The 17,508-nt window shown below is 36.8% G+C and overlaps 1 protein-coding gene across 28 annotated transcripts in view; it reads left to right on the forward strand.

The window, feature by feature from the left end:
- The window catches only part of LRRFIP2 (LRR binding FLII interacting protein 2), a 123,457-nt gene that overhangs the window by 66,674 nt on the left and 39,275 nt on the right, over nt 1-17,508 (forward strand). For 12 of the 28 annotated variants that reach the window (XM_021071626.1, XM_021071625.1, XM_021071637.1 and 9 more), the window contains 8 exons: nt 93-158; nt 2,041-2,115; nt 3,396-3,446; nt 3,529-3,573; nt 4,416-4,463; nt 4,921-4,977; nt 7,139-7,207; nt 9,743-9,832. The exons of 9 other annotated variants lie outside the window; for them this stretch is intronic. In XM_021071626.1, the coding sequence (XP_020927285.1) occupies nt 93-158; nt 2,041-2,115; nt 3,396-3,446; nt 3,529-3,573; nt 4,416-4,463; nt 4,921-4,977; nt 7,139-7,207; nt 9,743-9,832 (501 nt within the window). The remainder of the gene's footprint in view (nt 1-92; nt 159-2,040; nt 2,116-3,395; nt 3,447-3,528; nt 3,574-4,415; nt 4,464-4,920; nt 4,978-7,138; nt 7,208-9,742; nt 9,833-17,508) is intronic. 7 more of the 28 variants (XM_021071628.1, XM_021071635.1, XM_021071638.1 and 4 more) reach the window with 3 other exon arrangements.

Here is a 17,508-nt window from a genome sequence, read left to right on the forward strand (position 1 = left end):
TGGCCCCTTCTGTGTATGATTTTATGATGAATTTTATTAAATTATTTTTAAACTTTATGATCCTTGAAGTTAATTTCAATATTTACTTCCAGAGTCATTCTTACAGTCATTCTTATGGAATGAAGAAGAGATCTTCTGGTTCTCATAAAGACCCACTGGTTAGTTCTGTTGTGTCTCATATCACAGTATTTTGTGTGGCTATAAAATTCACTGATTACTTTTAGGGAACTTAAGACTGATGACTGCATTGGTGTGTTCTTAGGGCATTGTTGAAACTTGATATACTGAAACATGACTTATCTGAACCTTATTTAAAAATAATTTTTTTTTACTTATAAGATTTAATAGCAAGTTAATATAGGCTAACTCTAGTGGCTAGGGTTAGGAAAATTTCACATGAAGTTCATTAACAATGTATCTTCATTTATGAACTATCCTTTGGAGGTATATACTTTAAGAATAGGTTTAGTGAGATTCTTGTACTTATTTTAGAAATCTGAATTGGTTTAATTGTGGTATTATAGGCCACCAAACTCATAGGTTTCATTCTGAATGACTGTTTTTATAGATATAAATTTGGGGGAACTGGAAATTAATTTCCTGGTAGAAATGATAAAGTATGTGATGGCAGAGCTCCCATGTTGTCTTGCAGAAAACTCTTCACTATATGATGTAATTAAGCTATAGAACTAACAGTGCTCTCCATTCCAGCCGACCTTGCTGAACAACATTTCTATGGAGGAAAAAAATGTCTAGAATGCCCATTTGGAGTGTTGGGAACACCTCTTCCCTGTCAGGTTGCTATAGCACTGGCAGGGAAAGTGTAGTCCCAAGCTCCCTGCTAATTCAGGGTTCCCATGGGAGGGGCTCTGACCATTTGTAGGATGGAGAGAGGGTTAGGAGGCCTTAGCTGGTAGAAATGAGGAAGGAGGAGAGAATGAAATGGAAAGGACTTTATCGAGAGGCCCTGAAGGGTGGAGTATTGGGAGCTCCGGGGAGAGGTGAGTCATGGTGCCTCAAGGAGGGTGCGGTGCGGGAAGGCAGGGCCAGGAGTGGCAGGGGTGGGGTAGGAGTAGGGGTGTCCCCGATTGCAGTGTCAACAGTGGAGGAGCAGTCTTTCAGTCAGGGATTGCCTGGATTTACTTAACCTTGAGTAAAAAAGGTAGAATCTTTTTTTTTTTTTTTTTTTTTCTGTGCACAAATCATTTATTTGTGTTCATAAAAACTGGCTTGGCTTAAAAAGCTTTCTCTGAAAGATGAATGATGGTACTTTTGACCCTGGAGACAAAGGAGGAAATGGGGGGGGCAGCGGGTAGCCGGTCCTTCTGTCACAGACCCTTCTGAGTGGTCACTGACCACTGTTTAAAACAGCATGCATCTCGGGGGCGGGGGGGCGGGGGGGGACACGATGTTAAATGGGTCCCAGGCATCACGCATTTATTCCTCCCTCAACAGTCATTTACAAAAAGGTAGAATCTTAAAGGGGATTTTTTCCCCCCTCAAGCAATCACAGTAATATAATTGGTGTAGTGTATTGAAGATTAACTTGCCATGGATGTTTAAGACCAGACCCGTATTTAGTGCTCACATTTCTCTCTGATTTGATCAGTTTATTTTGACAAATAATGAGATTAGAAGGAGTTTTGAAAAAAATAACTTTAATAATTTCTGTGGCATCGCCAAATAGATTATAAAAGATTATAAATTATTTATTTACCCTGGATTTTTTTTAGGAATTCCTAAATATGACATGGTAATAAATCACTTATTATTTCCATTCCATTTTGTCTAAGGGCTTATACTCTTGTTTTTGAAGTTAAAAAAATTCGTAATGACTTGATTTGAAAACAGTTAACCTTTAATATTAGCCTTTTTTGAGAAACTTAAAATAGTTATTTTGACTTTTACTTAATATAATTCAGTGCTTTAAAATTTTGTTTTTGAGGAGAAGCAGTTTGGCACCATCCGATTTTGCCTTTGTGTGTTGTTAGGTTAAAGCATTTACCCTAAGAAAAATGTGTTTAATTTTGCTTTTTGCAGAGTGGCCTCTACTTTGACCAGAGAAACTATAGCAGTCTTAGACATAGCAAACCCACCTCTGCCTACTATACTCGGGTTTGTCACAAGTTTTTTGGCTTCGTGTGTTTTATCCAGCTTTAACACATTTCTAACCCCCTGTTTTGTATTTTGACTAGTTAGAACTAATCTGTGAAAGGCTGTATATATTATTTTATGGTAACTGAATTTATATAGTGTGTATGAGTGTATCTTTAAGTGATGGGAACTATTGAATCACTATGTTTATAAATGAGTACCATTTTTCCAATTTTTTTAATGAAGAATATTTAACATACAAAAAAAGTCCAAAGAATTTTATAGTAACCAACTGTGTATGTACCACTCAGATTTTACAAATAACATTTTAATTATCTGTCTGACTGTTCCTTTATCCATCAGTCCGTCTTCTTGGGGGAGATGCATTTCAAAATAAGTTGTAGGCATCAGTACAATTTTACTAAAATTGTACATGTGAAAATTTAAGCTCTAAGTGGAATGAGAAGAATGTAATTATTTCATGTTAGGACCTCTTGTTTTTTAAAAGCATTTGGCATATCATATTATTTAAAGCACATTAAATATATGGACCACAGTGCATTTAAAGTAATTTAGTTGTCAAAACCTGCATACATAACCAAGATACTATTTTTCATGTCTGGTTGGGCTTGGTGAAAAAGAACTGAAAATTGTGTTTTGAGATGATATCAGGAAAAAAATTTAGTTACTTTTTTAAAAATGCTGTCCCTTGTTAGTGCATGGATTCATTGTGATGGGTACAATTTATCTAATTAAGGTACTTTGTCCATGGCTTGTTTTGAAATATAGGTTTTCTAATCTACTTGGAAAAGAGTGTTTATAGCAATAACTCAGAGCTCACTTATCTGGTTTCCCATAGTCAGGGTAAATAAGCCCCTTAGATGTCACAGGAGCTGCTGGTGGCAGGGATGTGGCCACTTTCTGCCACACTCCCTGTGCCATGGCCCTCTTTTCCTGAGTGTTTTCTTAGGTGGCCATCCCATCTCCTAACATCATTGTTCAAAGACCAGTAGAACTGAAACACATTTATAGAAAACTGTTCCAAGTGTTTTTCTTTCTTATCCCTTAAAACTGGTATTCAAAGAGATTTCTAATGTTAAGTTTTTCTCATTTTGTGTGTCACTTAACTACCTTAAATTTAGGAATTTCTAATGAATTATGGAGTATAAAATAAACAAATTTTCTACTCTTGATGGTGAGATCAATTCTCCATTTCTTTCTTTTTCTTTCTTTCCCTTTCATTTTTTTCTTCTTTTTCTTTTCTTTTTTTTTTCCTTACTTGTTTTGTTTTTGTTTCTTAGCAGTCTTCTTCCCTGTACAGCGACCCTCTGGCGACATCTAAGAGTTACAGGGTTAGTACTTCCTGAGGAGTGTGCTGCCTCCAGAGCTACCAGTTGGCTTTTCTTTGGGTTAAGTCATGCGATTTCTCCATAGGCCTCCCTTACTTCAAATTCTGGTCTGCTGAGAAGTGCCAGTCTGGTTTGTATTTTCCTCTTCCAATGTGTGTATGCCTGCTGGGGCCATTGTCATGGAGCTGACTCTGGCTTAACATCTTTCCTCCAAAATTGTCAAGGACCCATGGCTTTAATGCTGTGTGTACTGCAAAATGTGTTGCCTGTGCTTAAAATACAAAACTTGAGGGGGTAAAAAGAAGCTGTTCTCTTCACAGAGGTAGATGCTTCTGGCTGTTGGTAGGCCCTTGCTTAGAATTGGTTTCCTGTAGAGGAGATTTGCATGGGCCTCACTACGCTTGCATATTTTGGTGAGATGGCTGCCCCCTGCATGGGACATCTTATTTGGGGGGGCTGAGGGGTGGACAGCTGTGGCCTTGGCCATGTTGTTACTAGGCTCTAATGGAGCCAGCTGTCTTGAAAGCAAAAACAACAGCTCTGTGTAATGTGCAAATTGAGAGTTAGTTAACTTTCAAGCTGTTGTTTGTTGAGTTGTGGCCTGTTCTAGTAGACTGGGAACCTGAGGCTTTGTGCTTAATTTTATTGTGCTGGTTGACAAAATGCTTCTTTACCTCTCTTTTCAGTTCTGTTTCTTCTTTGAGAAAATAAATTTATAAATTTCTCCTAATTTCATAACATGATGATGAAAGGCAATGCTATAACCAGTGGTGCTTTTTAAATGAAGTGTGATCTTGAAGTTTTAGTGAGACTGACACAGGAATTTATGCATATATAAATGAGTATTATCATGTTGGGAGGCTGAACATTTAAATATATTCTTCAAAACTTTTTTGGAACTGAGTACCATGAAGAAATTGTCATTTTCAAAATAACTTTGAATAGATAAATGATATTTCCTTTGTTCTTTAGATGTCATTGTATGATGGTGGATTATATAACCCTTATGGTTCTCGAACTGTAAGTCTAACCAGGGGAGGTGGTGAGAAGGGTGAAGTGTATGTGGGCAGAGTTTACTTACAAAGAAAAAGTCATTTAATCTGACTGTAATTACTCTACAAGCTGTGGTCCTTCAGCTTGCCAATTATGACTCTCACCCGGGCTATGAGAAAGCACCTGCCAGAACCCATGGCTTAAAGTATGAAGGCCATACAAGTAAAGAAACCCTCTTTCTTGCTCATTGGTTCCTCAGGAAGAAGATAAGAATAACACTTCTCAGGGCACCCCTTTTCTTCTCCCTTCTGCCATGGGCTGGTGGATCGTGGGGTTGGGAGTGAGGTGGAGTTCAGGCTAGAAGGAGTAACAGTGACCTTTACCTGGGAGCCAGGGATGAGCTAGGCCGAGGGTCACTAACGTATTGCCAGCAGGAAAAGGAGCTGATTGTATTGTAAAACGTTTTTTCTTGGAAACTTTATAGCCGTCTGAGTACAGTTTTTATTCATCAAGGACAAGTTCATCCCGAAGCAGTCCTGTGGTGAGCTTTCTAGTCTCCTTGCATGGTTTATGGACACTTTTGATTGTTTCATTAATCTCTACTCACAGTTCAGAATATTGTGGATGTGGTGTGTTTCACTTTTTTCTGCATGGATTATTGTTTTCCTTCAGTACACAAACTCAGTAACAAATTTGTCCTAATTGGTGGTTTCTATATGGATGTGACTGACCTAGCACGTGATTTCTTAAATGAGCTGGAACTAGTGCCATTAGAATTTTTTTTTAAATGTATATGTACCTATCATGTGTGTGGAAATTCTTATCTTCTCAGTGGTAGTAATTCAGGGTATGAGGTGGCTGCCCTATCCTTTTCCTTTCTCCTTTTCTCTTTCCCATCTCTACTTCCTACATTGAACCATTTCACTTCTTTAACCAGCCTTTCAATCAGTGGAGTAGGAGGAAAAGAAAAAACATTTCAGCTGTTAAAAATTGTTACCTAAAACACAGAACTGGGACAGTTGTAATCACCTAGTCTTTCTGTAGTAGTAAAACTTTTTTAAAATTTATAAACATAATATTAGCTTAAGGAAAGTACAAAGTCCACTGACCCTTTCCTCCTATATCCATTCCTCAAATGCAACCTCTGTTCTTATATATCCTTTCTGAGATATTATATATGTATATGTATTTATATTTATATACACAATGTCCTTTATTAAATGATTCACATATATATTCCTCCTCACATTATTTCTTTACTCAAAATATGTTTTCAGGTCAGTATGTAAAGATTTACTTTATTCTGTTTATGACATTTAGAAGATTTTAAAAAGTAAACCATGCCCCTTACTATTTCCACTGAATGCCTCTTGGAGATAGTTTTAGGTTAGCACCTTTTTTTTTGAAGGCAATGTATCATTCCATTAGTGCCTGGGCAATACCTTTGAAAAATTGCTGCCGTTTTGATGGACATTTAGGTTGTCAGATTTTTGCTACTATAGACATTTGTACAGTGAACATGTTTATACGGGTATATTTTTGTGTACTTATATGTAGATCTATCTACATGGTAAATTGCTAATCATGAAATAATCAGAATCAATAAGTACAAATATTTAAATTATGATATATATTGCCATCTTACCCACCAAAAAGACTGCACTAATTAACATTTTCAATAGCAAATAATGACCTTGGAACTACCTTGTTCTCAGCAATGTCAAAACTGGAGAAATTTTTAAGCAGTTTCTTAACAGTCAAATGCAGGTTACTTTGTGGAGTAGAATAGATGAGTTATATGAACTTTATTTTACATATATGTTTGGCTCAGTTTTGCCATTTCCAAGTAGCACTTATCAAGAATTCCACTCTTAGAGTTAACAAAAAAGTTATTTACGGGGATGTTTAAGGAGATAAAAAGTTTTTCACATAAGGAGGGAGTTTACTTTTAACCTACCTGGTAATAAAATTTCACTTGGCAATTTTTGGGCTTAGCATTTTTAATGTCCCAACTATGATAGTCCCTTGCAAGCAAAATTATGGTAATATTTTCAATCAAGTGTAGAATCCTGTCCTTGTATGCTGGCTAAATGCTATTTCATTTGCAAGTTGGGCTGAGTTATTATCCCAGTGATGCCAGAATGGTTTCTTAGTGATGTCAGAATGGAAGTAACCTACACATACTGAAGGTATCTTCCACTGCTGGTGATGTTAGAAATATCTCCACCTTTTGCCTAGGAATGAATAAAGGAAAATAAGAACCATCCTTTCAGTGTCCTTGCTGGTAGGAAATTCTATCTTTGACTTATATTATTTCACTTAAGAAGGTTATTTTATTTTCTCTCCCAAACTAAAACATTAAGTGTATTTGTTGACCCCTGATAGGATCCCAAAGGGCCTAGAGGTCCCTAGCTGGTTTTCACTAACAGAGTAACCCCACCCCTTTTCTTTAATTTAACTTAAATAAAAGATAAAGTACAGTTTTACTTTTTGTGCTTTTTGGAAATATCTTTTGATTATTTTAATGATCATTCATCATACCTTGAAGCAGCTTTTTGGTTTAATGTTGTGCGATAGGTCATGCTAGTTATAATGCTCATAGTATTTGCCTGCCTTCCAAAGCCTTACGTCATGTGCTTATAGTCAGGTAAGACCTGTAATGAAATTGCATCTTTTTCATTATATGCTTTTAATATCTGTAGTTTATCGACGATGACACTGCAAGCATTGCCTCTTCTGGTCGTGCCAGCCATGGGCAAAAGGAGAGTGTGGTGAGCGTAGTTTGCATGCAAACACATACAATAAGTTTTAAAATTGCAGCACTTTGAGATCACATGAAATCTATTGGAAAATGAAATTTGCACTTGATGTAATGAGCATTTGCTTCAAATTCAGTTTATATGAATAATGTGCCTTCAGGAATGTATTCTTGAGAATACATTTTCTCCGTCGGCTATGTAACCTATCCTAATGACACTTCTTATATGCTAGTCATTGCGTACTTGAAAGATTCTCACTTTTTATTCTTTTTTGCTGTTTTATGCAGTGTTTTATGTTGCTGTATTTGTATAATCCATCAAAACCAAAACATTTTTAAAGCAATATTAGTGCTTCCACATTGTTTAAACTCATTACTATGGATTAGAAATCATGCTATTAGTTGCTCTTTCGACATGTATTTAAATTTATGTTTATGCGTCTTTAAGGCCTGTGTATTTTTGAGTTACTAATGGCAAAATTAAGAAATTCTGCCTTTAGGAGTCAACTAGAGTTTCATTGTAGAGGTAACAAAATAGCTATTAGAATACAAATTATGTAACTTCAGGTTATTCTTTCAATGAAGCAAGAAATTTTAAAGAGAGCTGACGACATTTTTGCTATACTTAAGAATGGATTAGAAAATTATATTGGTGAGGATGATGTATCAGCTTAGAGCAAAAAGGAAAAAAAAAAAAGAGAGAACCTAGTGACTAAGAGGCTATATTATAATTCCTTTAAGAAAATCGAAGGCCATTTAATGAGTCATGTTTTGTAAAAGATTGTAAATCCAAAGTTTTCATAGAATAGGGGAAATACAAAAGCTTGTAAGCTTTGTTTCCAGAAATTTAGTCATCTAGTTAAGATAGTTGTGGTCCATTGGCAAGTTAATTAATGCTCATACACTAGCTGAAGGAGAAAGAACAGTCCATGACATCTGAAAGCACCCCAGAATGAGATGGAGTGCAAAGGGCAGCGACTCTGAAATAATGATGCTTGGCCTTAACCCATCTCTCCAACCTTTTAGTTGTGTTAAAAGAATTTTTTTTTTAATTTATACAATAGGCATGTAATGACTATCTTCATATAGAAAATAGCTATAAAAGTTCTGAGCCAGTGGCTACCATTATATTATTCTATGTAAGTCTTAAGTCATATTTATTATTGTTCTTGTGAACAAGAATACTGTTGCTTAATTGTTTGTTTGCTTTTTAGGGCCACACCTGCATATTTGAAAGTTCCCAGGCTAGGATTTGAATCAGAGCTGCAACTGCCAGCCTACACCACAGCCACAGCAATGCAGGATTCGAGCCATGTCTGTGACCTACACTACAGCTCATGGCAATGCCAGATTTTTAACCCACTGAGCGAGGCCAGGGATTGAACCCGCATCCTCATGGATACTGGTCAGATTCATTTCCACTGAGCCGCAGTGGGAACTCCCTATTGTTGCTTAATTGTATTACCTCTTAGCAAAACTTAATATTGGTAAGCCTTGAAGAAGGCATCTTCGTGGATGGGCTTCCAGATTCCTTTCAGGAAGAGCAGAGTTTGTAAGCAAGGTAATCAGACAGAGCTGAGATAAGAAATAGCTGATGAATGAAGTAAAAAAAAAAAGTTCATTGTTTATTTATTATTCAACACATATTTGAATTTATAACTACCTGCTATATGTGAGGCACTGTGTTAAGTGCTGGGAATAATGTGGTAAGCCACACAGGCCAGATTTCTGATATCATGGAGCTTATGTATCTTAGTGAAGGAAATAGAACATAAACTAGTAAAGAAAGGGACAAAAAGAAAAGGTAAACCCAGGGTCTTGAAGAGAAAAAGTAAGTGAAATGACAGAGGACATTGAGGGTGTGTGTGTGTGTGTCCGTCCCCGTCCGTCCTTTTGGATGAGGTTTCTCTGAAGGAGGTGACCTTTGAGCTGAAAGTCAAATGTGAGGAGCCAGCTGTTTGAGGAAGAGCTGGGCAGAGAGCGTCCTAGGCCAGAGGTAGGAAGAGACTGGGTACAAAGTTTGGGGAACCATAAAGAGGCCAGTGTGGTTCTCTTGTTGTTTTGTTCTGCAGTTCTCCATCTTGAAGAATATGAAAAAGAGGGAACTGTGGAAATTGGGTGAAAGGCACAGTGAATACTCTGCAAATAGTTCTACAGTCACTGATTAATGGAGTCAATAGCTATAATGCACTATAAATTTGTAAAATATAGTAGAATCTTAGGTGAATGCTACCCTAGAATCCCTCTGGTGAGGGTGATGCTGGTCTTCAGGCAGCAGATGGATGATCTGTATAGCAAAGAGAAAACTACGATGAAGAAGAGCTTATTTTAGGGAGCTGTGGTATCATTTCGAATACCACATTACATTTCTGTCTTTCTTTCTGGAGCAGGTAAACTATAACAGTTTCCTCATTTCCTTTCATTCTTTATCACGCACCCAAAAGCGGAACAGTTTGCCCCCATATGCTAAAGTTCTTATCTTTTTCTTCTCTCTTTCCTTAACTTTTAAAACATCTCATTTTTTTTTTTTTTTTTTTCTGGCTAAAAGGTCTCTGCTGCTGATTATTTCAGTCGATCCAATCGTAGGGGGAGCATTGTCTCCGACGTGGATGATGTCAGCATCCCAGATGTGACCAGTGTGAGTGCATCGCATGGGGACTCATTGTCCCAGGCGTGTGACTAACAGCTAACACAGTAGCTATTTTAAAATTTGGAACTTTGAGTTCCCATTGTGGTGCAGCAGAAATAAATCTAACTAATATCCATGAGGATGCAGGTTCAATCCCTGGCCTCACTCAGTGGATTGGGGATCCAGTGTTGTCGTGAGCTGTGGTGTAGTTTGCAGATGTAGCTTGGATCCCTTGTTACTATGGCTGTGGCTTACGCTGGCAGCTGTAGCTCCAATTGGACCCCTAGTCTGGGAACTTCCATGTGCCACGAGTGCAGCCCTAAAAAAGACAAAAAAACAAAAACAAAAAAACCCTTAAAAAATAGTTATTTGTTTTGAAATGTGTATATTGCTATGTTCTGATTTTTAAAATCGGATACAACATTACATTTGTGGTATCACATCTGTCTTTCTTTTTGTTTGTGTCTGCAGAAATTTTACTCCATAGAACCCATTAGCAGCTCCAACAATGATCCATATTTTGCCAGTTTTGTTTCAGCTGTTTCTTTACCCTTTCCTCTTTTTTTTCTGAATTATTTTAAAGTAAATCCCATACATCATGCCATTTCCCAGTAAAAGGTTCAGTACTGAGCACATTTCTAGTTGAGAACTTTATTTACTGTGCCATCATCATATCTAATAAAATGAAAATTAAGTCTTTAAAATCATCTAGTTCCTAGCTCATATTTAGATATTCCTCATCAGTGTTAAAATTTCCTTCCCTTTTCATTTTGGTGAATCCATAAATTTTTAGATAAACTTTGGGGAAGATTGAACAGTAAAATATACTACTTATTAAAATGTCACTAATTCATAGTAACTGGGAAGACTCTGTATGAATTTTGAATATTTGAATTATGGCATTGTTTTAAAGAAATGCCTATCCATTGCTTTTACATTCTTTGGGAACTGAATTTAGGAAAGAGTGTCCAGTAGAAATGCCTTGAGGCATTTACCTTAGTGAACGAACCCTGACCAGCAGGAATCTACCTTCCTGATTTATCTGACAGCCTGATTTCCTGTCTGTAACACCTTCTTTCTATTGCTGACATTAGTATTGTTTTGCTCTTGGACCAAGACTGTCCTAATTATCAAGTGCTTTGAATCACATGAAGCAGGGTTTCTTAAAAAGCTAGGCAGTTTTGTAATGAAGAGATAATGATTTATATTTAGCACATCACCGAGTGTATTAAATAGCTATTTCTGAATGATTAATCCTAGAAAACAATTTTAAGTGTGGTCCTTAAGTATTCCAGATTGTTGACTCTCAAAGCTGGCTAAACAACAGTCCCATCTTGGACTAGTTGGATGGTCAGATCAAGGAATCTCCCTGTACACAAAGTTAGAAGACTGGCTCCCAGGTCCTTCACCTGAAGTAATTGCCCATTTTATTAATTTGCTTAGTAACCTGTTTTTTCATAAATATAAACAGTTTAATTTCTTGTGTACACCTTTTATCTTAAAAACTTTGAATTCTTTTAACATCTCATGTGATGTCTGAATGATTGGTTATGTTGTCCTTATGTTTATTTCTTGGCAATTTATTTTAGTAACTACACAGAAGTGAAAAGATTGCCAGTATTTTTTTTTTTTTTTTTTTTTTTGTCTTTTTGCTATTTCTTGGGCCGCTCCCACAGCATATGGAGTTTCCCAGGCTAGGGGTCTAATCGGAGCTGTAGCTGCCAGCCTATGCCAGAGCCACAGCAACTCGGGATCCGAGCCGCGTCTGCAACCTACACCATAGCTCACGGCAACGCCGGATCGTTAACCCAGTGAGCAAGGGCAGGGATCAAACCCACAACCTCATGGTTCCTAGTCGGATTCGTTAACCACTGCGCCACGACGGGAACTCCAGATTGCCAGTATTTTAAGTCTTCCACTGCCTCTACTAACTAAGTAAAAATTCTTTTCTTTTCATGTATATTTCGATTTATCTACATATTTTAATAAAGGTTATATATTTTAGGAGTTCCTGTCTGGCTCAGCAGAAACAAATCTGACTAGTATCGATGAGGACACAGGTTCGATCCCTGGCCTCGCTCAGTGGGTTAAGGAGCCAGTGTTGCCATGAGCTGTGGTGCAGCTCAGATCTGGCATTGCTGTTGCTGTGGCTGTGGCATAGGCCAGCAGCTATGGCTCCAATTCGACCCCTAACCTGGGAACCTCCATATGCTGTGGGTGCAGCCCTAAAAAGACAAAAAAAAAAAAATATATATCTATATCTATATCTATATATATATATACACACATACTAAAGGTATAAAACATAATGATTTAATATACGTGTATATAGGGTATGCATATCAAATCATGCTGTTTACCTTATAACATAAGGAAAAGATTCTTTAGAGCAGTGGTTGACTCTGGCTAGCTCCCTGTTATTTTATAGCCTACAAGCCACTTTTTTTTTTTTTTAATGGTTATTTAAGTACTTATATAATATCCTTAATTTTGCCTCTGGGCAAAGCCTGAAATACATGTTGGTCCCCTCTCTAGAGCAAAAAATTTTCTCTAATACTATTTCTTTTAAAGGTTATGCTAGAATTCAGCTCACTTTAGACAAATAAAAAGTGGACTTGATGTTGGTAAGATCTCTTCCCCCCCCACACACAGTTTTTAAAAAGATAAGCTGGAAATATGAATTTTTTTTATGTGAACTATCCCGATTTTTAAATGTAGACAATGAATTTTAAAATTATTTATTTATTTATTTATTATTATTATTTTTTTAGCTATTTCTTGGGCCGCTCCGTGGCATATGGAGGTTCCCAGGCTAGGGGTTGAATCGGAGCTGTAGCCACCGGCCTACGCCAGAGCCACAGCAACGCGGGATCCGAGCCGCGTCTGCAACCTACATCACAGCTCACGGCAACGCCGGATCGTTAACCCACTGAGCAAGGGCAGGAACCGAACCCGCAACCTCATGGTTCCTAGTCGGATTCGTTAACCACTGCGCCACGACGGGAACTCCTGAATTTAAAAATTTAAAAGATAACTTCTGGCTTCCTCATTGTGGATCAAATATATGTGTACAGTCTGCTAGTTTATAACCTCTGAGCTAGAAGGTGGTGGAAAAGGTACAAGGTCTTAAGACTGAATACAGTAGTTCTAGCCTCTTGCCTCTTCTTTTGCATTGTTTTCCTTTCTGTCCCTTAGGTCAGGCTAGAGGGAAGAAAAGGAATGTACGTGTGCTTAACTTTAGTTTTATCAATTATTAATAATTAGATCATTTCTGAATAAACTCCTCAGCCATTTTTTTTAGGAGATTATTAAAAGTAATTTTTCCCTTCCCTTCTATGGTTGGGATCTTCTGTTTTCTAGTTTTTTTTCCAAGTAGAATTTTTGAATAACATAATCAAGTCAGTATATACATATAAATTAGAAGTTAACAAAGGATTAGAATCCAATGACTGCATTAAACAAACTATACTATAAATACTTAACTAGATTATAATTTTATACTTTTTTTTGTTTAAATGGCCACATCTTCAACATATGGAAGTTCCTGGGTCAGGGATTGAATCTGAGTCCCTGCTGCGACCTACACACAGCTGCAGCAATACAGGATCCTTTAACCTGCTGCACCAGGCTAGGGCTTAAACCTGTGCCGCCACAGCAACCCAAGCCACTACAGTCAGGTTCTTAACCCACTGTGCCACAGCAGGAACTCCCTAATTTTACACCTTTTGAAAAAATAAGTGATGTTTATTTGGATGCCTTAATATAATCCTTTTATCTCTTGATCACACATTATATTAGATTTATGATATGGTTGACAAAATGGTTGCTTCATGCTGAAAGTGACCACACATCAGATATGCATAGCCCAGTTTTGTCAAATCTCAACTCTCCTTTTAAGAGAAAAAATATAATTTTGAACAGAATACGCCTTTGTTTCTAACCAACTCTTTCAAATGATAGTATTAAAATATACTCACAGGTAAAATTCTCTTTCCATTTTAAAAGGTTCAATTGTATACCATTTTAGTAGAATAAAATTCTTTCAAAGTAGCCATATGCTAAAACAAAGATCAAAGGGCTTCTTAATCAGAAAATAAGAAATACCTTTCTTTTAAAAAGAAATGGTGTCAAAGATTTGACAAGAAATCTTTTCAAGAAATATTTCTCATATGTGCTAGTTTCAACAAATAGTCAAGGAGTTTAGATCTAAAGTGAAACAAAATATAATCTATAATGTCAAGAGCAAAGCATTTTCAGATTTCTTAGACGCAGAGGCATTTATGACTGAAATATGGAGAAGATAATATTTAAGACTTTGTTTACTAGTTGATAATTTGATTTTTTTTTTTTTTTCTTTTTAAAAAGGACCACATTTGCGGCACATGGAAATTCCTGGGCCTGGGGTCAGATCAGAGCTGCAGCTGCTGGCCTACACCACAGCCATGGCAACACCGGATCTGAGCCACATCTTCAGCTTGTGGCAACACTGGATTCTTAACCCACTAAGCAAGGCCAGGGATCAAACCTGCATCCTTGTGAACATTATTGGGTTCTTAACCTGCTAAGCCGCCAAGGGAACTCCCAACTTGAAATTCTTTTTTTTTTTTTTTGTAAGATTTTTATTTTTTCTATTATAGCTGATTTACAATGTTCTGTCAATTTCTGCTGTACGACAAAGTAACCCAGTTATACATTTATGTATACATTCTTTTTCTCACATTATCTTCCGCCATGTTCCATCACAAGTGACTAGATAGAGTTCCCTGTGCTATATAGCAGGATCTTATTGCTTATCCACTGCAAATACAGTATTTTGCATCTACTAACCCCAGACTCCAGTCCATCCTACTCCCTCCCCTTTCCCCTTGGCAACCACAAGTTCGTTCTCCAAGTCCATGAGTTTGTTTCTTTTCTGTGGTAAAAAGTTCATTTGTGCAGTATATTAGATTCCAGATGTAAGTGATATCGTATGGTATTTGTCTTTCTCTTTCTGACTTACTTCACAGTATGAGAGTCTCTATTTCCATCCATGTTGCTGCAAGTGGTATTATTTTGTTCTTTTTTTATGGCTCAGTAGTATTCCATTGTGTATATATGTACCACATCTTCTTAATCCATTCATCTTTCAAGGGACATTTAGGTTGTTTCCATGTCTTAGCTATTGTGAATAGTGCTGCAGTGATCATAGGGGTGCATATATCTTTTTCAATGAAAGTTTTGTCTGGATATATACCCAGGAGTGGGATTGCTGGATCATATGGTAGTTTTCCATTTAGTTTTCTGAAGTACCTCCATACTGTTTTCCAAAGTGGTTGTACCAATTTATATTCCCAACAACAGTTGAAGAAGGGTAAATTTTTCTCCACACCTTCTCCAGCATTTGTTTGTTGACTTGCTAAGGATGGCATTCTGACTAGTGTGAGGTGGGACCTCATTGTGGTTTGGATTTGCATTTCTCTGATATCTGGTGATGTTGAGCACTTTTTCATGTGCTTGTTGGCCATCTGTATATCTTCTTTGGAGAAATGTCTACTCAGGTCTTTTGCCCATTTTTCAATTGGGTTATTGTTGTTTTTGCTGTTGAATTGTTGAAATTCTTAAAAGAAGCGATAAACTTTGCCATCATGTGCTCTTCTTTGCACATTAATATAAATATGAAATATTGCAAGCCTGTTAGCTAACTTTCAGTTTTTAACTATCAAGGAAACTCTTTTCTTGATTGGAAAATTACCTATTTAACTATTTAGGAATGTAATGGCATAATATTTAAGATTTTTGACAATAGTAGGCTATAGTCAGTATTTTTTTTTTTTTGGTGCTCTGATTTTTTTTTAATAATGATTTTTATTTTTTCCTTTATAGCTGGTTTACAGTGTTCTGTCAGTTTTCTACTGTACAGCAAGGTGACCCAGTCACACATACATATACTTTCGTTTTTCTCACATTAGCATGCTCCATCACAAGTGACCAGACATAGTTCCCAGTGCTGTACAGCAGGATCTCATTGCTTATCCATTCCAAAGGCAGTAGTTTGCATCTATTAACCCCCAATTCCGGTCCATCCCACTCCCCCTCTCCCCTTGGCATGCACAAGTCTGTTCTCCATGTCCATGATTTTTTTTTCTGTGGAAAGGTTCATTTGTGCCATATATTAGATGCCAGATATAAGCGATATCATATGGTATTATTTTTCTCTTTCTGACTTACTTAGTATGAGAGTCTCTGGTTCCATCAATGTTGCTGCAAATGGCATTATTTTGTTCTTTTTTATAGCTGAGTAGTGTTCCATTGTGTGTATATGTACCCCATCTTCTTAATCCATTCATCTGTCGATGGACATTTAGCTTGTTTCCATGCCTTGGCTATTGTGAATAGTGCTGCAGTGAACATGTGGGTGCATGTCTTTTTCAAGGAAAATTTTGTCTGGATATATGCCCAAGAGTGGGATTACTGGGTCATATGGTAGTTCTATGTATAGTTAGTTTTCTAAGGTACCTCCGTACTGTTTTCTATATATAGTTTTCTAAGGTACTTCCATACTGTTTTCCACTTTTCCATAAGTGGTTGTACCAATTTACATTCCCACCAACAGTGCAGGAAAGTTCTCTTTTCTCCACACCCTCTCCAGCATTTGTTATTTGTGGACATATTAGTGATAGCCATCCTGACTAGTGTGAGGTGGTACCTCATAGTAGTTTTGATGCATTTCTCTGATGATAATCAGTGATGCTGAGCATTTTTTCATGTGCTTGTTGGCCATCTGTATATTTTCCTTGGAGAAATGTCTATTCAGATCTTTTGCCCATTTTTCCATTGGATTGTTGGCTTTTCTTTTTTTTTTTGCTGTTGAATTGTATAAATTGTTTGTAAATTTAGAGATTAAACCCTTGTCAGTTGCATCATTTGAAACTATTTTCTCCCATTCTGTAAGTTGTCTTTTTTGGGTTTTTTTATGGTTTCTTTTGCGGTGCAAAAGCTTGTCAGTTTGACTAGGTTCCATTGGTTTATTTTTGCTTTTGTTTCTGTTGCTTTGGGAGACTGACCTGAGAAAACATTTGTAAGGTTACTATCAGAGAGTGTTTTGCCTGTGTTCTCTTTTAGGAGTTTGATGGTGTCTTGTCTTACATTTAAGTCTTTAAGCCATTTTGAGTTTATTTTTGTGTCTGGTGTGAGGGTTTTAGTTGGTTTTCATGAGCAAGTCTTGAGGGCTTTACTAAGGAAAAAACTTTGCTTTCTGCTTTGTTATTGTTTTATGTTTTAGTCTACCATTTTGTTTAGCTGCTTTTTTTTTTTTTAGCAATTTGATGATTTATATTCAGTTTTTTTTATTTCAGTTGAATTTGCTTATTTTACAAAATTGTGATATATAGGAGATACAGCCTTTGCTTTCTGATTTTTCGTATTAGTGCATTTTCATTTTTTCCGTGTTACTCATACACAACAATTTTTAAAAATCAGCTATAGTCACCATGTTTCACGTTAGAACCTCAGACCTTATTGATCTTATATCTGAATGTTTGTACCCTTTTACCAACATTTCCCTCTTTTATACCTTAGTATATTAAACCTGATTACATTTTATTCCACTTAAGAGCCATTTCAGGATCTGGCAGACTCTTTGGGTCATCATTTTGAACATTAGCTTGTCGTTGCAATGCAGCTATGTCGACCTCCTGGGGCTTTTA

This window comes from Sus scrofa, chromosome 13 (genome assembly GCF_000003025.6).
Source record: "Sus scrofa isolate TJ Tabasco breed Duroc chromosome 13, Sscrofa11.1, whole genome shotgun sequence".
NCBI classification, from domain to species: Eukaryota; Metazoa; Chordata; class Mammalia; order Artiodactyla; family Suidae; genus Sus; species Sus scrofa.